This window comes from Barbatula barbatula (assembly GCF_947034865.1).
Source record: "Barbatula barbatula genome assembly, chromosome: 15".
Taxonomy (NCBI): Eukaryota; Metazoa; Chordata; class Actinopteri; order Cypriniformes; family Nemacheilidae; genus Barbatula; species Barbatula barbatula.
In genome coordinates this window covers 6,039,688-6,065,107 of record NC_136778.1, presented here as the reverse complement: position 1 = coordinate 6,065,107, position 25,420 = coordinate 6,039,688, and the positions used below count along the sequence as shown (strand labels likewise).

Sequence of the window (25,420 nt, the reverse complement as noted above, 5' to 3'; positions counted from 1 at the left end):
AAGGGGAAGGGCCGAGAGGAGCGTGATTGCTATGGAGACTGGTAAACTGTGCTGTGCTGTGCTGCAGTGCTGAACGATTAAAACCAACGATAGCGCATCGGTAAACCAAGAAGCGAGAAATATATCCTAGTCTTGCGACGACAGCTAGCACGATCATTTTGATATGACCTGGTTGGCTTGCTGGGGATTGTAAGTGTTTTCTTTTTACATTTGCAGGTTACTGTACTGTGTTCTACTAGATGTGTTTCCTGTTTTCGTTTCCAATCTGGAAATCAAAGCCCATGGAGCTGAATCTAAACGTCTGACTTTTTTGATTGAAAAATGCCACAAGCACTCAGCACCAAAATGCAGACCAAACTGAGCACCTGGACACCTCTTAATCATCAGCTTTCTAATGCTCATGTAAGTGCACCAGACCACTTACAGTGCAACAGTACAATGCTCCTTACCATCCTATAACATAAAGGAATTATACAATTACATTCAGATTACATTATACAATAGCATGCTAATATTATAGGTTTGTGCAAATGATGGAAAATTACTTTTGTAGGTTTTTGGAGAAAGAAGAAATCTGCTTGGAAAATGGGTAAGGCACTTCTCATAAAAGTGTGAAGTTTATACTCTAGGTTTATATTTTATCTGTTCCTTTTCATTTTTTCTATTCACAATTTTCTGTTTTTGACATTTTTGACATTTGTCCCAGTTTGAGAAATGGACAGACAGCCAACGGAAACAGGTGCTACAAGATTTTTTCTCCAGGTGCTCTTTCAGCCAGCTGAAGCATCTCAGACAGACTTTGGACAGCTGTGTACCAGAGGAAGCTGTTGACTTCACCGGGGTTCTTCCCAGGATCATATCCCTGTATATATTTTCATTTCTGGACCCCCGAAGCCTCTGCAGGTGTGCACAGGTGTGATTAAAAAAAGCATTTTTAAATTAATAAATACAATTGAATTAATGGCATTGCAGGAAAGTTTTATTCTATACTGCAAAACATTCTTTCTTTTTGTTTGATGCATAATTGTACCTTTCTTCGCAGATTTATGGTTTGCCACTGAAATAAGAGACAATCATTTGAATTGAATTCTATTTTAAAAACCTCAACACCGAAATCAATAAAACACAAAGCATCATTTATTTTTAAGTAAATGCTTTATGTTGTGTTTATTTACTTCAATATTGTGTTCGGCAGGTGAGCTGGCATTGGAAAAGCCTTGTGGAGCTTGACCAGTTGTGGATGCCTAAATGTCTGAAACTAGGCTGGTACATAACATTTACCCCGACACCGTTTGAGCAAGGTGTATGGAAAAGACATTACATAGAGATGGTGCAGGAGCTTCATGTTAGTCGGGCAAAGGTAAGGCGATTCTATTTTGGGTAACAGAAAATTTAAAAAAATTAAATTTGTGTTTCACCTCATTTCATTGTTTTGACCAGGTGCCTACAAAGGAGGAGTTCATTGTCCCGGAGGTGAAAGTAATTAGCAATGAGATGGAGGGGTCATTTTCTCTGACTGGACACAAGGACTCAACTTTTGTCCTCTCGAGTCTGCGTGGGAAGAGTAAAGAGGGGAATGACCTAGAGAAATCGGCCAAAGGTCTACCACCATGGAGAGACTCCGATAGACACCCCACTGATACAATGCGCTTTAACTACTTGGATAACCTTGACCTAGGGGAGCATTCGAGAAAAGCGTAAGTGGATGACCTCTAGAATTGAGGTAGAATATTTTTGCATGTGTGTGCATTTTTGTGAGTAATGGAACGCTATCTTTATCTCTACAGACTCATAAAGGGCAAGAGTGCTAATTCCAATACAACAAAACAGGAAAACGCAATAAAGGCACCATCTTATTCAACATACAAACTGCGCAAGGCCAAATCTTTGGTAAGCCAAAATAATTGTTATGTGATTGCCATGTTGATTCTGAAAACGGAAGCAGCAGCATGTAAGCAATTCTCCTGGGATTACAGGCATCCAATACATTGAATAGACCATACATGGAATAGCATGGAAATGTGCAGCAAAATATACAATTATTTACATTTAGTCATTTAGTCATTTTTATCCAAAGCGACTTACAGATGAGGAAACATTGGAAGCAATTATAACAACATCGGCAACAAAATACAAAAGTGCATCAAAACTAGTCCATTAAAGCCTAGCACAGTATACAAAGCTAAGAATAGTGAGGTTAATATTTTTTTATGACACTGTGTTCCTTGGGGAAAAAAATAGGTTTTGCTTAATTTAGTTTATCGTTTATCAAAGATACACATCGATTTTATTTGTGTATTTTCACAGATGTTTTTGTCTTTGGACCTGAATGTAGCAGGTAAGCAAAAACAAAACAGGCCACAATGGGCAATACAGAGTTTGGAAACACGTCCAGAACACAAGGACTCTATAAAGACCTCCCAGTGGAACGCAGGGATACGACCAGGTCCTGTGAGGTCTCCAGTGCCACGACTGAGTAAGAGTGGGATTCGTGCAGCACAGAGATCTATCAGAAGCACACCAAGTAAGACCACTTGTAATACCAATTCTACCAAGAAATAGTTTTTCTTTGTTCATCTAGTCAACCTGACCATGCATGTAAAATAGTGTCCGTGTAATTGTACAAGACCATAATGAGTATTCATAGTAAAAATAAAAATGGTAACTCAATTTGTTAGAGAGACTGGTCTAAAAAGTTTTTTCTCCCTTCCAGCTGTGTCTCTTTTTGAAGGACAGCCGTGAAGGACACTTATACATGGAGGATTTTACGAATCTGGAGACACAAGGCCATCTACTGGATGAAGTTACAATAGCAAAACACTGATGTCAAGCTCTCGATTCATTCTCAGAACCTGTTTATCCACTGGATCCTGTCCCAGGCAAAAACCTGATATGATACATATAAAGTTTATTTAATATTTGTTCTAAAAATATTTATAATAATGCTATTATTTGTATGTTGAAAAAAATAGGACAATAGAGTTTTTTCATGAATATTTGTTTCTTTCTTTTGAAATACATTTATATGGCCACTAGAGGTCCCCATCTGCTCATAGCATTTGAGTTCGCCACTAGGGATAAGGACAATTGATTCCCCCCAGAAAAATACATTCAGTTAAAAGTTTAAATAACATGTGTTATATTGTTGACAAATGATCATACATTTTTCTTGATATTTATACCCATAATGTTCATTTAATTCGAAATTGTGAATTGAGAATTTATTATAAAAATATACGAAGCTGGTAAATCTGATAAACGTAGACCTTAAATATTTGTTTGGTGGCAATGGGACATTTGTTTATTGGCCTATGAGTATTTGCAAATATTTTTGTAGACTATTAATATTAACCATTAAAAAAATATATATAATATCAATCATTTTTCCCTTAAAGCTTATATTATTGAAATGAGTTTAAATCAGGTTTAGATATTTTTATATAAAACTTTACACTTTAGTTTTGAGCAGTTTATGCAACACCTTTGGGCTTCTTTCATAACGCAGTCTATAAAAAACGGTCTAAATCGTTTATTAACTGAACATAGGAGTTATAATCCTATGGATAAAATAACGAGCCCTTTATTCGTGAAGGTAAACAGTTTTAAACTGAGACAAAATGGCAAAAAAAATTGTCCATATTGACTGCACAAATCTTTCCGTCTTGTTCTTTAGACAGGACCTTTATTATGAAATGTTGACTCTCGGACGGCCATTTTGGATCGTCGTTTCCACAGTCGCTTAGTTCACGGTCAGCTGCTGTAATATCAAGTACATTCGGATGACTGCACTGAAACTAGAGTAGAAAAGTAGAGGTGGAGTTGCATGAGGCAGGAGTTCGTAGATTTGACAGAAGGAAAGGCAGTTTCAAAACTACATTTACGGAAATTACTGGTAAGCGCAATATAACTACGTACACGTGTCTGCTTATTTAAAAAACATTTACTCTTTCACATGTTTGTGTTCACAACGCGCGTTCGCGTAGCTCGCTTTTCAAGCTCTGTCAAACATGTTCATATTCCCGAAGCCGCAGGAAGTGTGACATTCACTCTTGGAAAAAGTGAGAGTTCAGTCGACTGGGGTTTTGTTTCATCGCTGCGTCATATTATTGAATTGTGATGGACATATTTAATAAGAAGATGTAAATTATATGTATAATGTTATTTCCAGCCAGCGAATGCTTTTTATTAGTTAGCACTCAACGATTTTGTTGTTTGACTTTACGGTAAAGTTATGGCTAACTGTTAATCCAATACGGAGTCGTTATGTATGACTAAATATGTCTATTTCGTTCAGTTTTCTAATTGAACGGCCGTACTGGTGTTTTACAGTGAAGCCCACTCGCTGGCGGGTAAAGTGACTTGTCAGTCTCGTGCGGGCACCCAAATGTTTATCTGCGTGGTAATCGCTCACAGGTTGTGATGTCATAATAGATTATTATTTTTTAATGTTTGTTGTGGTTTGAAAGGTGTACATTATACACTTACATATATATTTTTTTAGAAATTGTGATCATCTTCATGAAACTGGGACTGCATGAGTTGAGTCAAGGCGGTTGTCAAGGATTTAAGTTAACTGTTAGGTTGCTGAACCCGAGTTGGCGAGGTTACCAGAAAGTGCGTTGTATGGGGTCTGCTAAATTTTCTTTAGATTATAAATTGTGATCACCTAATATGCGATCTGTCCTAAAATACCGATATATTTCAGCCATGCTTTGTTAATGAACTTAATGTAATTGTCATTTTGTCTACATTGTATTCCATTTTGCATTGCTCAGTATAAAGCTTAAAGTGTCAGAATGGCCATAATGGTCAGATGAGCTCCAGGTTGATGTTGTTAACACCAGACCACAACAGCTGTTCATTTACTGACACTTTCTGAGGGAGTTCTGAGAAACAAGTCTTTTGGATCATGTACAGGACGAATATGATGGGGTGCCAGTGAAGACATCCCCCCATGTTTTAAAGTGAAAAGTTTCCAAATTGTTAAGGTGTTGCCTTTTCCGATGTCTTCGGTGCTTCTCCGGCCAGCCAGAGGATTTCTGGATTTATCCTTGTTTTCCCAGATCAATAGTAAAATTCTCCCTGTTGCCAGACGGATGGCGACAGCTGCTGTGGTTGAGCCTCTGGGTATGCCTTTGCACGACATCTTTTGAAATGTCAGAGATCTTATTTCAGGGTGGTTTGACCAGTCCCCCGTCTTGACAAAGTTTTCATTGTGGGTAGAAAAACACTGGGCACCTGAAGATAGATTATAGTCAAATTTCTGTGCACAAGTACTTCCTCGAAGCGCTTAATGTTACCCGTTCAAAACCGAAAACAAAAACGCTTCTCTTCCCTTCTGTCTGGTTATGGATGTTGCATTCGTTTTTTTGTTCTTTTATCAATCAGCGCTGCATTTGTTCAATATCAAATCGATTAGTCTGAGTTCTTCCCTTGTCAGGCATTTATAGGCGTTTTATGGCATACCGTGCATGTGAAAGATCATGACATGGAGTGCAAGAGGTTGTAGTGAATGTGCAGGGTTTTGGCAGGGTGTAAATACATTGTGTGTTGTCCAAATTCCCTCCGCTGCCTCATCCAGCTGGCAACAAGGCATGTGTAAAATCACTTGTTAATCCACAGAGGTCGTTTGTGTGTTCAATGCAGTGCAAGTGTAGCAGGAAAACAGGATGCTTCTCAGTTGTTTTAGCTGTCCGTGGTTTTCTAGGTGGATTTGGGTTAGTCGTCCTGATTGGTCAATTAGCGCTCTTGGTTACAAAAGTTTAACCACATGCTCGTAGGTTTGGAGGTAGTTTCCACTCTGTCCATTTGTCTTTAATTTCTATTTTTGGTTTCATTTTAGTTTCATATTTCATGTCATTTTATAAAAGGGACGTTGGACGGATAAGATAAGCGTTATGGCTGTGCAGTTTCGTCACACTTTAATTATTCTCTTATGCTTAAGTGTGATCATTCATTTGTGTAAGTTGTTTAACTCTCTTTTATCTTATCTGTCCATAACAACATCTTTGCAAAAGCGTCCAGACTGTCCACCTGGCTTAGTGTGGCATCATCTGGCTCAGTTGCCTCAGCAGATCTGCACTTCATACTGTTTTGGTTGGCTTAAAAGCAGATTGGCTTTACCATCTTAATTAGATTGGTAGCTTTTCCATCAGTAAATCTCAGGTATGCAATTGAACTGACAAACAGATGGCAGAGGAGATCAATTGCTTGCTTGGATCTTTTTTTCCCCAGATATTTACACTGTAAAAAATAAATTTCAGCTGCCTTAAATTTTTATGTTAAATTAAATTTGAGTCAATTGAATTAAAATGATTGAACTTACTTGTAAAATGAAGTGACATGAAATACAACTTGATTTTTAAAGTTAAACAAAATATTATTACATTTCCAATGACTCAAGCTAATTTGATTTGACCTAAAACATTTAAGGCAACTTTTAAGCTTATAGGAGGGGTTAAATAAACTGGTTCGGCCAATCTAATGTTAATCTTGAGTACCTGTTGCGTTCTTTATATCTCTGAAAAGTATTGTTTTCTCACATTTACAGAAGACAGCTGTATGATTATTTCCATACGACTACAGATGGACGTCTCTATATGGTAAACATTGTTATTTCTCGTTAGCTTTGCCGCTATTTTAAAATTGTATAAGACACCATTCATAATGTTTTAATTATCGTCTGTATTTGCCCATTTTTAAAAGGGTGTAAATGCCTTAGGGTCATTACAATGCCAACAGAGACTGTCAATATTTCACATAGATTTACTTACAAGGCTGTGGTTCAGACTCCAAAACGGTCACTTTTTTCATTGGCATCGCTCTGTCATTCAGTTGCAAGCGACTTGAAAATCCAGAGTAAAACTGGTAGTTGTTTGAGAAACATCATCTTCGAAATGATGTTCACAAACAAAAAATTTTTCTCAACTCTTTGCTCTCCAGAAAATACAAACTCCATCCACTGCTGTCGTGACACTGGGTCCTTTGGAAACCTGAACAAGGCTTTTTCCCGTCACATAAAAGAAAACAGGGAATCAGACTTATAAAAACCTTTCTGAAACAGGTTGTAGTGCTGGAGGACCGTATCGAACACAGAAATACCACGTCATACGTCCAACTCGTTTTTTAACAAGTTGACCATGTTAAGCTTGAGCACCCTGCACGTTTAACAATATAAAGAAGGCACGATGGATGTAATAGCATGTTAGGCCTCCTTTAAGTTTTTAGATTTTCTTCAGTGAAGCGGCAGTGCACACCAAGCCTTTGTGAAATGCTTACATTTGTTGAGAAAATGTTAATGTTAAAAAAAACTAATTCATTGTTGGTTGTAGTAATTGACAACACATTTCCACTCAACCAAACAGGTAGTTGACGGTGCATCGGTTGCGTTACAGTGGAAAACACCAGCGTGTGATCGAAAAAGTCCTGCTTGTTTTTCACTTACTAATTTCCTCTGTGTGTCAATGAAAGGGACACTAAGATACTTCTCTTTTGATAACCGCAGCATAAAGTGCAAGGTTTACAACACCCCTGTTATATTGTTTACATAATATCCTAAGTAGGGTGTTTGTAAAATGTTGTAACCCTGCCGCTGTGTCTGAGAACAGAAGCAAGGTTTTGCTATAGCTGCTGTCGGTGTTGTAGGTGATAACTCTGTGTCGGACTGCATACTGTATACTGGATTGTTCCCAGACCTGATTTCCCAGCTGGCATTTGAACTTGACTATAGCCTTGGCCTCCTAAGCTGTCTGGCTGTTCTCAGTGATGCTGCTTTTTCATTGATTTAAGCAGCTGCAGGAATTTTTTGATTTATGATGTTTTTGTCCATGGTAACGGTCTGTAAAAGCACAGTGAACAAAAATGTATCATGGATCAAATATTTTCCCTTTTTCATTTAGACAAAAGTTTTAATGTATGTATCATGGTCCTTGCTTTACTGTTTATTTATTTCTGTCTTTTTTATTTGTATTTATTTGTAATTGAAGGTTAGCCAGATACCATGTGCTCTTTTTCTGTGACATCAAGCAACAATGAACTGGTTTATGAAGACTGAATGACCCAGATATAGAGATGATAGAGTCAGTCAGGAATCCAAATTAGATGCAAAGCTAGTAACTGGTTTAACCCCTTTTTACAACAAAAGCCTGTTCAGAGTGAATAATGATTACGTTTGCCGGACCGCTTGTATATCAGCTGGGTTTTGTAAACAACAATAGTTTTAGCACACCATAGACTCATGCTAGTTATTGTACATACATTCAAGACAGGAGCCAAATAGCCAAAGGGTGTATGTGTTTGTGTTACATAGATTGACGTAATGTGGTCAACTAGTAAACAGTACAGACTTAGATTGGTCTGGCTGTGTCTTATAATATGAAACATGGCTCTTTGTATTTCAGTGCGTTTGAGATGCAGAGATCACAGAACAGAAGTGCTATTCAGACCAAAAGCAGGCTGTAAGAAGAATTGTATGCCTCAGAGTCCTGCATGCTTTATGACAGGCTGCAGGGGACATCTCTGAATACCAAAATCTCCATCTGTTTATGCACGAAGTGTGTTTTGTGCTTTTCTCACTCATCCTTCTGCCTGAGATACAAAATTGTACTCAAATTGGATATATAAACTCATACCCACCCAAGAGAGGAGAAGTTGTGAAACCGAATGATCTACATTTGGTTAGTTTCATACTGTAAAGCGCAGAGGCTAATGTGTGATCTTTCAAAGGGATCTGTTGTTTTGGAAGTGATGCTCCACCCCTTTATGACAAAACTTGACCCAATTGTGCAGAGTATGCAAAGGAACGATGGCAGAGGAAGCAAGGCAACCATTGTGGCAGTGTTTGTCACCCCGCCTCCTGCCAGATTGCCCCCACCCTACCAGTGCCCATATAGGGGCAAAAATAAACCATCCTTCTTGAAGCTGAGCTCAGGCCGTAGTCACATTTACGCCAGCCTGAGGGAAGCACAGTGTTCTTAACCCAATTTTAGGTTTGCTGTCCTCCGCAGTCAAAACAGGGAGGTCTTTAAAAATGGATGAAACCGTGAGGTCTCGCCCTGTGGTGTCTCTGTTATGTTATATAGGGTGGAGCAGCCCATGTGCCTTTTAGCCTTTCATGATCTTCACAAGTCTTTTGGTTGCATCAAAGCCTTTTATTATGAAGGGTCTTTAAGTCTTTTGATGCAAACAATCACATCAGATATGGTGACTGCTGGTTTTTTAGTGTGAGTTTAGTCTTTGTGTGTGCTATAGGCTTTTTCAAAGCAAGCAAAATGCACTTCTGCATGGCTGACTGATCTTTCTGCACTAGAGTGGGGTTAAATATTTTATTATGCTTTAGAGCACCCTGTGTTTGTGGGTGAACTGAACGATTGACTTGTATAGCGATATAGCACTAATTTGTGAAAAATTTAATTATTAAATAATTGAATTCCGCAGATTTACTTATGTATAATAAGATTCAGTAGATCAATAATTGTGATGTTACTTATTTTTACTAAAAAAGATTAAGTGTAAATTGTTTAAAATTTGAATAGATATAATTGAAATATAGCACATTTGTTTTGTTTTGCTTTTAATATTAAGGGAGATTGCATGTCAAATACGAGCATTTAAAACCGCATTAATGGTTAAACCTTACTTTGCTTCCTCGTGCATACCAAGCCACTCACCATTAAAGCAATAAAAGAAAGAAATGCAATTTTAACCGGCAACACTTACATCAACATTAAAAGGATAGTTTCCCAAAAATTTAAATGCTGTCATTACTCGCTCATCCTCAAGTTGTTCCAAACCTGTATGACTATTTTCTTCTGTTGAGCACGAAGGAGAATATTTTGAAGAAGGTTGGTAACCAGACAGTCGATAGACCCCATTGACTTCCATGGTAATACTATGAAAAGTCAATGGGGTCTATCAACTGTCTGGTTACCAACATTCTTTAAATTATCATCTTTTGTGTTCAACAGAAGAAATCATACATGTTTTGATGAAATTAAAGGTGATGTACAAATGTTTTCATTTTTGGGTGAACTATCCCTTAAAGGCATTTAATCAGAAACACTTTCCAGCAGGAATACCCATCCATGAAATGATCCTGAACAGTCTATGCAAGCAGGTGTTTTTTAGTCTCTCAGTCTGAACCTTAACAAAAAGTTTTGCTGGATCCAGTTCAAGAAGACATTTTTGGAACACTTCAAATGAGTATCTGCGAATCTTGGGATATCTCAGATCTAGTGCGTAAGCGAGACCCCAAAGAGACCAGCAGGCTCTGGTAAGACAGTGATGCCCTCAACCCTCAATCATAGCAGTCGCTGACTGACCCATTGCTCTGCAGTATATATTTTAATAGCCTCCTCTGCTAACTATTTGACAGGTTGATCAGTAGAATGTAGGCAAGATATACAACAACACAGGAGTTAGAAAATTAGGTTAGAATAAATTGTATTTGAATTAACAGAAATTATTATGTTTTTGAGTGAACTATGCCTTTAAGGAAAAATGTCTTTAAATTGAAACATTCAAGTAGAAATACAACACAGCACTGCTCTAAGTTGAACTGTGCAGCATTCAAGGATGTTAAATCACTCAAGATGTTTTACTAACGCAAACCTAACGTTACTCTAACAGTGTTTTTAAACACATAATGTCTTCATTCATGTCACAGACACCCATATAATGACATAACTACAATGATCAAAGTTTTTTCTACTAATGGAAGCGATGACTTACATTGCTCTCGTCTGCTTCGGTTGGCTCGGCTACAAATGACAACGCGTCATTTCGTTTAAAGGGAGTTTTGCGCCCTAAATAGTGTGCTTACAGACACCATAATAGCAACAATATACTTGCTTGTTTCTGTCTGTAAATACTGATACATACGGGCTATGTTTCTAGCTGCACTGCTGCCACGTCTGTCTCGTACCGACCAGGGCTGTCCCGGTACACAAGCAGCAGCAAACCTCAAGCAGCTAAGCTGGAAACGTACAAATATTTTTAAGTTAATATAGCCGTTTATTTTTGTGATATTTACCAAGCCACCGAATAATTTATTTTTGTAGGGCTGTGTATTGGCAAGTGCTTCCCTACAGGATACATATGACGAGAGATGGGTCACGAATCGACAGTACAATATATTGACATGTTTTGCGATATGATATATACGTATGCGGATATATTGTTGTACTTTAAATAGAAAATGGGTAGAGCTAGAAATACAACATGCTGTACACCACCTATAGTTTTAAGTGTAAAAACATCGTTTACCTCTGCAGAGTGGCCATGATGTGCCATGCGTGGATCTTTTTTTATCAGAGGTTTGGGTTCCCAAACTGTGGATTGCGCCCCTCAAGTGGGCAGCACAGGGGAATAAGGTGGGTAACGCAAGTCATTTGGCTGTTGTGGTGCATTACAGTTTAAACAATGAACATAGGCAGTATAAAACCCCTGATTCATCCATGCTGTAAATGCGCTGGTGTCACATCCGTGAAAGCACAATAAATGTCATTGTTACTTTTTGGAATAAACTTTTTGTCTAATGTACTGCAGTAGCCAAGTGACTTGGTGGGTCATGACTTGCGAAGCTTCCAAACAGCATTTATTTTATATAACTCATTACTCCATGACTTTTTAAAACCAAAGCACACCAACACATCAGCTTTTAGAGATTTGTCGCCATGCTCTCTTCCACTTACTTCTGGCCGTATGTATATAATATGATTTAAAAATATTGTGATCGTTACACGTATCTATTTTTGCACAGCCCTACTATTTACCTGGGTTTAGATATGCTCGCAGTATGTATGGTTTATCTCTGGTTTACTCCGCTATAATCTTTTATTCAAGTTAAATTTGACATTTTGTTTTGATATTCTCATATTCTTTATAATAAAAGCACGTTGTTAAAATAATCCTATGATACAGTGAGTGTTTTGCTTATTCACCCAGTATATCTCTCACAGATGTTTATCAGTTTGGCTGTCATCCCTTATGAGATCATCAAGTAGTTTTCTGTATTGTGAATGCTAGTCATGCCATTTCAGTATCAACAAACTGCAGAAAAACCCCTAGAGAAATGCCCGATCGGAGCAAATGAGCTTGTTGTGAATACCGTGACAGGAAACGGCTGCTATTACTATGCTGTTATTTGTTATACTTACTGGTCTTGTATTCAGTTCTAGTCTGAATTACTCAGAGTTCAAATATCTAAGCATGGCAAGCTTATGACATTTTACAGTAAGGTCACCCCACTATTTTTCTTTATAGGTGTCATCACACAAGAAGTTCTCTTACTCAGCTGTTTTTCTGTAACACTCAGTGTGTGTGTTTGTGTAGAGACGACATATTTATTTTACAGTTGCTCATTATTTAGAGACTGGATTGGATATGTTTTTGCTACACTTTATTGAAAGGGATACTTCACCCAAAAATGAAAATTCTTTCATTATTTATTCAACTTCGAGTTGTTCCAAATCTGTCTTCGTTTATTTGTTCTGAAGAACACAGAGACAGATATTTAGAATAATGCTTATAACCAGACAGATTTTGCCCACCCCCATTGACTACCATAGTAGGAAAAATTACAATTGTTGTCAAATGTGTTGGCTGTCCTACATTCTTCAAAATGTCGTCTTTTGTGATAATTATTGTAAAAAAATAATTAATTTGTCCTACTATGAGCAGAACCTTTCTTCCAAAGATCTTTCTCTGTGTTCATTGGAAATTGAATATGAGTAAATGATTACAGAATTTTATTTTTGGGTGAAGTATCCCTTAAACAAATTAGAAACAGTTTGTCAACATGTTTATTCAAGTAAAATTGTGAAATGACACTCTTGAAGCAACTTTTTATATTTTGCAAGGATTGGTACAAAACTAAAGCATGCTACAGTCTAATAACTGGGTGTTTGTGTGTACATGTATATAGATTTTACAAAGAGGTTCTTCTCACTGTCCTGGCTTTTTAAGGAAACAAGGCCACCCACAATAATACTTGAAATCCCACTGAACCGAAATAATTTTATGAATATTTCTGTTGGTTAGCCAGCCTGGTTATTTTTGCTACTTTTTATAGCAGCTCAGATACTTATTTACAATGTTTATAGCCATTTCAGTAGTTGAAAAAAGTGATCAAAAGTAAAAAATACATTCTGTGTAAATATAACATTTTAGACATGATTGCTTCAGATGTTTTGACTTTAAGGGACTCCCGTGTTTTACCCCTGTGTTTCTTCAACTTTGTTTTTTTCATCCACTTGTTTGTCCAAGGGACTTCTCAAGTTTAACACATGATTGACTCTTTCATGCATCTTAACCTCTGGATGAACTGGAGAGTGGTTCTTAACAGCTCCTTGAATGGCTTATGTGTTGCCTTTATGTCTAGGATAAAACACTTTGTCCTTATGTCTAGGATAAAACACTTTGCCCTAATGATGCAAGATGTGCAGAATGGATATATGAAACTGAGACCTGAAAGACACTACGTTAACATAGTGTTTCACAATGCTGAGCAGATGAAAGAATACATTGAAATGAATGGTGTCATTTGAAAGACTGGCCATTGTCCACATCATCAAATTGTAGAACCTCTAGGCAGTATTTTGGGATCACCATCTGTTTCATCACAAAGGGGTCTGTCTGACCATGCTGCTAACATAAGTAAAATTATTACGTCAAGATATCCATCTTTTAGTCAGTATACCCGATGACATCACGTTCTTGCAATGTCATGATTGCTGCGACGCTATTTAACCAATCACACGTGTATGCTTGTAGTTAGAGAGTTGATAAGGCTGCTGTGTGTGCCAGCCAAGTGGGAAGGGGAGATGGGGGGAGTTTGTTTGAATATTTCATGCTGACTATTATTTGGCCTGGGTCATCTGAACATCCCATCTGCCCCCGGCACCTGGTCAGAGTCTTTAAAATAAGCACAGCCACTCCCCAGACTACTTAATAATGATTAGTATGGGGTGTACAAGTTTTACTCTACGCTTATTCTTTACGGATACTTTAAAACTATAATCAAGAGAAAAAAATTGTTTAGATGCAGTTAAACTAAAGCAAAGCTTTGGTTGATGCACATTTTACTTAGCAAAAATGTAATTCACTTTTTGATAATGGAAGAACTGTCTGTGTTGCAATTAGTGAAGGATGACTTGACTGATCTGCCCCATGTTTCTAGGTCAGGTTGTAGTGCTCAGCATCCATACTGCTGTGTTGCCTTGGAGGAAAGCTGTTCAAATATGCTTAGCTGTCTAATAGACCTTGCTAGTTGCCAGGGAGATTGTTATACAAATGTGTGTGGTTATCAGGCTTTTTTGGGGGTAGACTGACAGCCATATTTAACGCTCTGCAAACATCAAAATCAAGTCAAAATTGCCCTTGGCAAGCAAATAATTTAGAGTAACTTGCCAATTGTCTGAGAACTTTATAACATAACTAATGGTTTACATTGAAGTGTAAGAATGATACTTCACCCCTCCCAGAGCCATTGAAAGAGAGAGTTGTGTCAACATCGTTTACTCCAATGGAACAGTTCATGGAGGCTCTCAATAGTTCCCGGAAGTTACTAGTTGCGCAAGGAGCTGCGTCTAAACAGACCAACTGAGGTAAACTTCTAACCCATTTAAAGACGAAAGCCATTTAATGAATACAAATCTTAAGAGATAAAGCATTTCAAGAGAAATCATAACTTCCTGGATCTATCTGAAGGCTCCATGAATCACGTGACGCTCCATCGTTTTGGACTTCCGTTGGCAGATCTCTGTCTCATTGGCTCTGACAAAGCCCTGCTCTTTCTGCAGGCCGTGGAGACCAGCAGCTCATGTTCATTTAAAGAGACGCACACCAAAACAACCTGTTTTACATCACAGGCAAAAATTGACATGTAGGACACAGTATAATACACGATCTGTGGTGTATTTTGCGCTGAAACTTCATAGACAAATTCTGTGGACTGCTATATTACATGTTGTAAAAAGGCTACATTTGGGGGCCTTTAAAACGATCTATTCGCAGATGAGTTCATGAAACGTAATTTATCAGTGATGCTGGAAGTAACACAACAACCTGCTTTGGTTCTCAGAAATTGCAAGGAAAACAGCCACACATTCCCATGGTAGAGACGATTTTTAAAATATTGTGGTTTTCTAAGAAATATTTATAGGCCAGTTTTTCCCAATTCACCTTGTTTCGGCAGGTAAACCAGTTTTGCACACTGTAAAGATCACGTGAACGGTGAACATATTTTTTTCTACTAAATGTCGGCCAAATGTTCATATTTTAGTAATTGAACAATATTTCCATTTGAGATGAGATCTGTAGACCACAGCACCTATACTCTTCCTGCTTCATATTTTCAATCTCAAATGATAACTGACGTTGCAGCTTGTTCTATTGGGGTCACTGGAAAATTCCACAGTGAGTTCTAGAAAACATGTTTATTTTCTGGAAATTCTCTTCCTGATTCCAGTACCTGGATTTGGCGAGAGGGGAATACCACAGACAAAATATCTCGTGTTTAAAGGATGCTTTGGCCCAAATCCTCATAAATCAAGAAGATCCAAGTTACTGCACACTTGCATTGTATCTGAAGGTTCTTGATTGCAATTAAAACTTGCATTGGCACTTTCCGTAGGCGCTAGGAATAGTACGCAATACTGACATTTTATAGTGGTATAGGACTTCCGAAAAAAAGATACAGATTAGATGTTTGCTTTCAGGAAACTTTCAACCTAACAAAACTGTTTAGGAAAAAACTTAAAATACCCTAGCTTAAAAAACATTTTTATTTCGTATTGTATTTGCTTATCCCTCTGTACATACCTCCGATGTCCGCAGATGGAGGGATGGCTTCTTTTAGTAATAGAAAGGTGTAGTGATGGAGATGGGAACGACCATGCATCCGCGCACCCTTATGCCCATATAAGGACTTATGACTCTATCGTAGAGCCCCCATGGGGTCTGTTCAGCCCTCTCCTCAGGTTTGAGTGGGGGAAGGGGAGCATGAGGCCTATACGCACTGACAGATGGAAGGCGAGTTAGAGGGTGGGAGTCCTTTACCTCTGTCTCTCTATTACTGGGTTTATCAGCACTGGTGCTCAGTAGCGATGCGTCAGAGCAGAAGAGTTCGGAATATTAATTGGGATCCGTCATATTAATCTAAGATAGGAAATCAAGAGAGGAGTGTGAAACTGGGACGCCGTCTGGCGGTAGGGAGTCTGTGAGTACCATCGAGTGATGAAAAAAGAATAAGCCTCTTGGGAACAAAAAGGTCAACATGTCGATATTCGCTGAGCTTTTGTATGGGCAGCGCTCTAGACACCTTATTTCTACATAAGGTTTTATCATTATGACAGCTTTACATTTTGCAAGTGTTATTTTGGCATCTTACATTTTATTTTGACGTCATGGTCATCACATGCATACATTAATATACAGGAAATGATAACAACATGAATGCTTTTCCTTTTATTTAAAAGTATTTCTACGTAGTCTAAAAACAGCCCCAGAACAAATAAGAAACCATGGCAAAATCAGTTTTCTAATTTTAACATTTCCACTTTGTTGGAGTGTTTAGGGAAAATTATCATTTTTGTTTCATTCTGTGAACTACTAAAAATTTACCACATTTTTAACTAAAATATTCTATAAAATATTGTATTTGCAGAAAATGACAACTGGAGAAACAGGTCAAAATAACAGAATGATCTGTATTTTTCGTATTCACTATTATGCAATACATCAGTAATATTTATGTATTTAGGAAAAGTAAAATAAATGTTTTCTTAAATGTTTGTATCACATGTCATGCTCTGTCAGTATTACACATTGCTGTGGGATGACTTTGTCACTCCTGAGGTTTGATTTTGTGGAAATGCAACAGACACTGGACTGAAATGACCATAATACATACATCTAGAAATGCTGATAAACAGAAATTTGAAGTGGTCTCTTTGTCTTCGGCTGCATGTGTATATCATTGTGCGAATGATCTTTGGTTTACAGCTTAGAACCAACAACAAATCTTGCAGGACTGATTTTCTTCTTCCTTTGTTTTAGAATCAAGAACAAGTGGATGATCTAAAGAAATCAAACGCTCTCCTCCAGAAAAGGTAACGCTGATAAAATAGCACGTGCCATCCTGTTAATAACAGCAATATCAGTTGTACATCTGTATATAACGTTTACAGTTTCAAATAGAGCTTCTTGTTCCATGTTTTCCGTGTAAGCAAATGAGCAAAGACACACTGGCAGACATTACAATAAACGCAACTGTTGTAAACTATGAATGAGCGTTGTGGTGTTTAGCCTCCACTAGACAGGAAGCGTTGAAGTGTAGGCACGCTGTCTCATAACACACACGGATTTGATCAACACAAACACTGTCACTGTGGGAACCTCATTAGGAAGTGAATAAACTAGTAATTTGTGAAGCTGTAAATTATTCACCGGCTCTGTGTAAGACCTGAGCTCTGTGTAAAGCTAACTGAGACGCATAAGTTCATTGCTGAGATCTTTATGAGCTGCTCAGCAGGCAGAGGCTAACAGAGGTCTTTTCAGACATGAATAAAGTGGCTTATTGTTCGACTCGCATGGGCTTTAATTGGAGCATACATGGTTTAATTGCAAAGCACAGAAGCTCTTGATTTTATCCAACTTCTGAAGCGGCGGGGGTCTTGGCATTAATGTATGCCTGTTGCCTTTGACTCGCAGATGGGCTGAACTTAAAGCAAAAGCGGCTTAGATAACGGATATAATTTTTTAAATGTTCTGTTAATTTATTAACCATGTTTTATTATGTATTATATGAAATATACTGCTTGTCCAAAAATTCCGCAGATGAGGTGTTTTTAACATTTAGAAATCTCATCTCTAGACATTTAGCCAACGTAGGAACTAACAATTAAAAATAACAACATGGCGTGTTTGTGTGTTCGTAAAAAAAAGCATATGGTCATATGAATCGGCTGTAGTGGATGCTGAACAGCAATGTTACAACTTTCATCAATGTTCAATGTCATAAACAAAGTCCGTTTACGGAATTTGGCGCTTATCTTGTTAATATTAACATCTTTGTCATAAATCTGGTTGTTCATTTGAAGTAATAGTATTATATATAATAGTAATTTCAAACATGTATGACTTACTTTCTTCCGCAGATGACAGAAAAGATACTTTGAAGAATGTTTTTAACCGGCACCCATTTACTTGCATTGGTTTTGTGTCCATACAGTAGAAGTGAGTGGGTGCGGGCACTGTTTCGGTAACCAACTTTCTTCAAATATCATGTTTGTCGTTTTGCGGAAGAGAAAAAGTAATATCGATTTGATATGACAAAGGGGTGAGTAAATGATGACAGGAATACAATTTTTTAGTGTGTACATCTAGATGTGTGTAACTGAACCGATATGCCCTCATGTTATGCTATCCTTTTTGTGTCTGTAGTAATGCTTTACAGACTGCACACTACTTGAGAACCGATCACCCTGCATTAGTTTTCCTTTATTAAAATTAGTTTTAAAATAGATTTTCTAGTTTCTGGTTTAAACAGAGTCACACTCCCTCGCAAATGTTCCTCCAGTTTAAAACCTCTCATCATACTTCACATTTTTCTGTACTAGCTCCCAAAAGAGCATGTGTGAAAGGTCGAATAGTTTGACAAGCAGAAGGAACGTCTTAAAGGGATAGTAGTAGTGGATGATGTCCCAGAACTGAAAATTGCTAAAAGTCTTCCAAATACATTTCTTTGTTCCAATGAACGCAGAGAAAGATAGGTTTAAGGTGAGTAAATGATGATAGATTTGATATTTTTAGATGACCTATCCCTTTAAAGGTTTATTAGACTGCACAAACAGACTGTTAAGATGCCTCCCAACATTACACTATATGGTCACCTCATTACCCATGCAGGTCAAGCCCTGTGCGCGAGTGCATGTGCTTTTTCAGATGCATATGTAATGGCTTTCATAATACACAGTATGTAGCTGAGCGCAGGCGTGATGAATTTGCCCATTGAACACTACTGTAGTGATTCACTCTGCATGCTGAATACCGTTCATAGTGATGTACACACGCTCACACAAGCGCAGCTTATGAAAGGGTGAAACATTCAGTGCCCACTTTGTTTCACAGGCTCCAGTGTGACAGTTTCTCATGCTTTTGCAAATGCGTTTGTTCTGATGGTTTGACAGGAAGCTTGTTTGAATCTGCTGCACTCTTGTTTGGCGGTTAACCACATACTGAAGAAAGTGTATTGTCTGCACATCCTCTTGCGTAGAAGCTCATCTGGAGGATCAAAATGTGTTTTATGGATGTAACCTTGGGGCTGCTGTTTTAATGCATCACTTTTTTTTATTGATGCATGTGCATGCACACTCAACAAATCTAAAAGGTTATATAAAGTATTGTGGCTGAGCTTAGATTCATGATGGAGCGAAGATTGTCACACATCTGCACATTGTTGTGAATTGCTGAGATTGACTGCTGTGTGTGATGTAGTAATATAGCGCCCTCTGCTGGGACAAAGAAGAGTTGCACTATTTATTGCATTACTTTAAAGGGACTGTTCAACCAGAAATGAAATAAATGAAAATTTTTACTCACCCTTGAGTTGTTCCAAATTTGTATACATGTCTTTGTTCAGATGAGCACTGAGAAAGGTATTTGGACGAAAGGCTTGTTTGTAGCCAAACAGTTCTTGGACCAAATTTACTACCATAGTAGGAAACATTACTTTGTTTCCTTTTATTCTGTTGAACAAAAAATAAGATATTTTGAAGCATGTAGGACAGCAAATGGTTCTAGGGCGCTTTTTCATACTATGGTAGTCAATGGGGTCCAAGAACTGTTTGGCTACAAGCATTCGTCCAAATGTCTTTCTTTGTCTTCATCAAAACAAAGAAATGTAAACAGAATTGGAACAACTAGAGTGAATAATTCATGACACAATTTAAATTTCTGGGTTAACTATCCGTTTTATGTATTACAGCAGTGGTCATTTTTGTAGTATTTTGTAGGAGAATATAGGTACAACACTTATGGCACAATATACAGATGGCCTCCTTTACAAGACCAATGGGTTTCTCCACCCATTGTCTATAATGGTAAGCAGATGCGAAGCCTATTCAGTAATTTGACTTCGCTCTTCTCATATGTAATTAAGAAGAGATCTTTGTAAATTCTGAGCTACCACCCACAGCCAGAGGACGAAATAGTTTCTACCAAACGTAATGCACGGTGTCATTGCAAATTACTGTACATAGCAGCTGTTTTACTATGCATTACAGTATCGCTTTATCTTCGAATGAGATGCCTACCACCGAGATATTTGGCATTGCCACATTCAGAAGTCTGATCAGAGCAGGGGAGCGATCTATCAAAATTGATCTGCGCTCAAGATATTTTATCTACCTGTCAAACAGCACATTCACAGAACCTGTGGTGTCACATCTGGTGAAAGCCAAGTAGTGTTTACTGTAAAAAGACAGCAGTTAGCATCACCTGTCAACTTGCACTTAAGATACACAAAGATGATAGAATGGTGCTTGTAGCATCATCAAATACTGTAGGTCTGGCATTCCAAAATGGTTCCTTTTATGTCATTTTTATTTGTCTTTTTTTATCATATCTCGATTAGGTTTCGCTGGAATGGGTAATCTTCTAAAAGTCCTTACAAGGGAAATAGAGAACTATCCACATTTTTTCCTGGACTTTGAAAGTAAGTTTTGAGGAGAGGTGGAGTCTGGGATTGGCAAGACTGTAACTAGTTGTTTTTCCACAGTAACGCCAGGAGGAGCTGGACGGACTGTCTAAATGCTCTAGCTGGACAGTTTTCCCTCTTCGCTTTGCTTGGTGATATGAAATGATTCAACCGGTGGAATGTGAACCAACCATTTTTTTAGGTTGTGCTTTCAACTTCCTGGAAAAACGAGAATAAATGCACTGAAAATGTAAAATTTAGTTTGCATTTAGAAAGATTTTAATTACGTTAGATTTTGTATCAATTATCACCACGTGAAGCTGATGAGGGAAGTCTGTATTTAGGGCCATGAGACGCTCAAAGTGAAATTCTGTGATAAAACTGTCTTTGACATGCGACACTTTTCTCTCTGTCTTTCCACCTTTTTTGTTTTCTCTCTTTCTTGCTTTTCTCTTTCAGAAACAAAATGGGGAATCTGTTAAAAGTGCTCACTTGCACAGAGTTTGATCAGGGGCCAAACTTTTTCCTTGATTTTGAAAGTGAGCAGAGCTTTTGCCTGGCCTGGTGTCTGTCACTTTTTCCAGCTACTAACATTTTTGCAAGTACCATTCACAGAATTGTCCTTGCAAATCGACCCGACGCAACAGCAAAACAGAGCTTCACGATGCTTTTGCATATGCAAATGTTTCGTGCAAATGAGTTTAATAGAGATATGCAAACTACCTTCACTCTCTTTCATTGCACGTGCAATCTATAAATCTAACTTGTAAATGCATTGTAATGTCAGACATTTTCCTTTTGGAAATCAAAAACTCTGATTTGTTGTTTGCAAACTAATGTGTGCACGAGTTGTCAATGTGCAGTTTTACTAACCTCATAGTCAGTGTACTATCAGCATGTACTTACATTTAAAAAGCATGATTCATTCTCTGAGAAATTATCTTACTCTTTGCATCTGTGCTTCTGCTTGCTTTGTGATGTTTTTCAGTCCTTGTGTCATTCTCAAGTCTTATTCCTTTTCCACCCTTTACCGCTGTGTGACCCTTGAATCAAATCCAATTATATTACAATCCGTAGACTTTATGGAGAGCTTCACCCAAAAGGTTCAACATTTCCTGACTAGTACTTTTTCTTGCAATCGTCCTAACTGGGCTACTGGTGCTTTTTAAATGAATTAAAAAAAATACTTTTGATTTTAGACTCTATGGAATTTTTGAAACATGGGGGAACCTCACCTTTAGTGAAAAAATATGATTTGTTTGATTTCAGTAGGATATGTTTAATCTATTCATTTGTTGTTAAGTGTGTATGGTGCCTTAATTGATACACTTAAAGAGACAGTTCAACCAAAATAAACATTTTGTCATCATTGACTCATCCTCGAATTGATCCAAATCTGTATAAAAGATAAAGATAAAGATATTTGGACTAATGTTTGTAATCAAACAGTAAGTGGCCACCATTGACTACCATAGTGGGAAAAATGAAAATGGTAGTCAAAAGTGCCCCTGAACTGTAAGCTTTCCTATATTCTTCGAAATATCTTATTTTGTGTTCAGCAGAACAACGTTTTTCCAACTTTGGTAGTCAATGGTGGCCAAGAACGGTTTGGTGACAATTCTTCCAAATATATCTCTCTGTGTTCATTTTAACAAAGACATTTATACAGATTTGGAACAACTTGAGGGTGAAGACAGAATTTTCCTTTTAGGGTGAACTGTTCCTTTAATGAATTGATATCATTGCATTAGATGTATCAATGAGCTTAACCTATCGATCCAAATGGCATTTATGTGTGTGACCCGGAGGATGAATTAACTCATCTACTAATTGATCTTAAGACTAGGTGATTAAAAGTTAATTTGATCCAAAAGCCATTTTGGTTTGATTTGTTATCATCTAATGCAATGAAATGGATAGAATTAAATGGCTTGTGTTTGCTAGTGCTTTATTAAGTGTGTTTTTGTCAGACGCACAGCCAACGGACTGCGAGAGAGAAGTTTGGAACCAGGTGAACGCTGTCCTCCAGGAGTCAGAGAGCATCCTGTCCGGCCTGCAGGCCTACAAGGGCGCGGGCCAGGAAATACGAGATGTACGTCTGACATGCCCACAAACGTTAAATCAAAATAGTAAATTTTTCGTTGGTTATATTTTTCGCACCGTTTAAAGTGATGGGATTTGCTTGTGGTTTTAGGCAATACAGAATCCAACTGACATGCTCCTTCAGGAGAGGGCTTGGAACTCTGTGTGTCCCCTAGTCATCCGCCTAAAGAAGTTCTATTCCTTTTCATTGAAACTAGGTGAGTGTATTTGTCATGATAGACCGATTAGATACGTATGCACATTATTAAGTACCTCCACATATTTTTAATACAATTATGGAGCTCTTTATCTGACCCGATTTCTTTGCTCTTCTATCCAGAGGCGGCGCTGCAAAGCCTTTTGTTGTCTCTAACAAGTCCACCATTCACTCCCACTCAACACCTGGAGAGAGAACAGGCCCTCGCTAAACAGTTTGCAGAAATCTTGCATTTCACCCTACGCTTCGATGAGCTTAAGGTGCCTGCTGATTCAGTGCATTTTCAATTAATTTTTGTGCATTCCTTTAAATTGTCTCATCAAGGAAGTCAAGAAGGAAATGAATTGATTGATAAATTGTTGTGTTTCTTTAGATGAGAATACCGGCCATTCAGAATGACTTCAGCTACTACAGAAGAACAATCAGTCGAAACCGATTAAACAACATGAATGTAAGTGTCCTGACATGTGACTGTACAGTACACAGAATGTTGCACACACTGATATTTATGTTTCTTTATTTACACTTGTTTTGTTTTGTTTAACAAGCTGGATATTGAAAATGAAGTCAATAATGAAATGGCAAACAGAATGTCTCTGTTTTACGCTGAGGCTACGCCCATGCTGAAGACCCTGAGCACAGCAACCACAAACTTTGTGACAGAGGTATCTTGCTCTTCCCCTTTCGTCTTTTCGTACCATTGTCATTTTGGTTCATTGTCTTCACAAATACCGTTGAATAGAATGTTGATAGATTTAAATAGATCAATACTTATTGGAAAATGCTTTCTCAACAGAACAAGACATTACCTCTTGAGAATACCACCGATTGTCTGAGTACCATGACAAGTGTATGCAAGGTCATGCTGGAGACACCGTGAGTGCTCAATCTTTGATTTTACACCGGAACGATACAAGTGAAACCTCTCAATTCTGTTGAACTGAATATCAACACTCCTGCAAAATTAGCCAGTCAAATCAAGTGGATATACGTGGAAAAGTTATGAAAATGCGCTGTTTGAGATGTGAGGGCTACTTAATAAACATAATTGTACCAAACATCTTTTTTTTAAAAGGGAATACACAAGCCGGTTCAACAGTGAAGACACGCTCCTCTTTTGTATGAGGGTGATGGTGGGGGTTATTATTCTCTACGACCATGTGCATCCAAATGGTGCCTTCAACAAATCCTCGAAAATTGATGTAAGGCTACATCCACAATCCATGTGTTTCTTCAATCCAAACATTTTCCTTATTTGCTTTATTTAAAACATTCATTTATGATATGTGGTACAAACCTGTTCCCTAGATGAAAGGGTGCATTAAAGTCTTAAAAGATCAGCCAGCGGATAATGTTGAAGGTCTCCTCAATGCCCTCAAGTAAGTTCCCGTACCCGTTCCGAAATGACGATAATGTATGTTTCAAAATGATCATTAACGAAATGATTTGTCATTTTCCCCAGGTTCACCACAAAACATCTGAATGATGAGTCCACTCCCAAAAACATCCGAACAATGCTCCAGTAATGGTTTTTAATTGAAGCGGGTCTATATTCTGACCTCAAAAGATGTATATGTTTACATTTATTTAAGGACTTGATGTTAATACTCTGGTGTATTTACATAATCATTCCCTCCAAATTACTGCAATAAAAAGTAAGCAGAGATTTATTCTAAACAAATTGCCTATACTGTTGAAAAAAGCACAAATGAATAAAACCAAGCAGCCTTATGAAAATGTAATGAAGATAATAATAATAATTTGCCATTTTCAAGTGAATCAGTGGTCATGTTAACCAAAGGTTATGAGTTACAGTGAAGTGCTATTGGCTAAAGTGTAGTCAGTTGCAAATTAGCAAAACAGTTTGTTTGGATGGTTGTGCTTTTGTACTTTGTAATACAGTAATGATATGAGAGACAGTTTAGTTAAACGCCATAATGTGTAATGTCTTGTTTTTTTTTCAGTTCAATCTGTGGTTTGCGTGGAGATATCAGCTTTTATTTTTGTTATTATATGTGACGTGTGCTCTGTGTCTTTGCGCTTGTTTGTTCCGAACACATTCGGTTTTCATCAAAACAGCTTTAAATTTTGAAATAAAATTGATTCATTTTCATTACATTTGATGTGAACCTCACTCGCAGAAAGTTGACTCGCTCACTTTCCAAGCTTAAGTTCATGAGTTTCTACTATGCAAATCAAAGTAATCAAATAATCTTTCACATGCAAAATAAAGACTGAACCTTTTAAAAGTTTAAAGAGAGGCCAAGAAACGTGAATGAGTTCTGCACTCCATACTTTCATTAGAATATTCCTATACGGAGTATTTAAAGTAAGCAAAACTTATGGTTTCTCAAAAACGCAAAAGTAACTATGGTAAGCGTCGTACTGTAGACATCAAGATCATTTAGATTCAGTAGTCAGTTTTC

The 25,420-nt window shown here is 37.6% G+C and overlaps 2 protein-coding genes across 4 annotated transcripts; both read left to right on the top strand.

Annotated features, from left to right (window-relative positions):
- Positions 1–7: 7 nt before the first annotated feature.
- On the top strand, positions 8–3,256 carry fbxo16 (F-box protein 16). Its single transcript, XM_079475507.1, has 9 exons — positions 8–100; positions 217–402; positions 554–589; positions 707–913; positions 1,196–1,360; positions 1,441–1,697; positions 1,788–1,890; positions 2,308–2,524; positions 2,714–3,256. Exons 2-9 carry the CDS (start codon positions 322–324, stop codon positions 2,740–2,742), a joined length of 1,095 nt encoding a protein of 364 aa, XP_079331633.1. The 5' UTR covers positions 8–100; positions 217–321; the 3' UTR covers positions 2,743–3,256.
- Positions 3,257–3,697: 441 nt separating this feature from the next.
- fam49a (family with sequence similarity 49 member A) lies at positions 3,698–25,110 on the top strand. 3 transcript variants are annotated; one of them, XM_079475161.1, is made up of 13 exons: positions 3,742–3,892; positions 6,551–6,602; positions 17,056–17,108; positions 20,633–20,713; positions 22,666–22,787; positions 22,890–22,995; positions 23,118–23,254; positions 23,368–23,445; positions 23,543–23,659; positions 23,791–23,870; positions 24,070–24,196; positions 24,303–24,373; positions 24,457–25,110. In XM_079475161.1, the coding sequence occupies exons 4-13, from the start codon at positions 20,644–20,646 to the stop codon at positions 24,518–24,520; spliced, it is 972 nt and encodes a 323-aa protein (XP_079331287.1). In that variant the 5' UTR covers positions 3,742–3,892; positions 6,551–6,602; positions 17,056–17,108; positions 20,633–20,643; the 3' UTR covers positions 24,521–25,110. The 3 variants fall into 3 exon arrangements, with proteins under 3 accessions (XP_079331286.1, XP_079331287.1, XP_079331285.1); XM_079475160.1 differs by lacking the exon at positions 6,551–6,602 and having other exon boundaries at positions 3,698–3,892; XM_079475159.1 differs by lacking the exons at positions 3,742–3,892; positions 6,551–6,602; positions 17,056–17,108; positions 20,633–20,713 and adding an exon at positions 21,015–21,234.
- Positions 25,111–25,420: the final 310 nt, after the last annotated feature.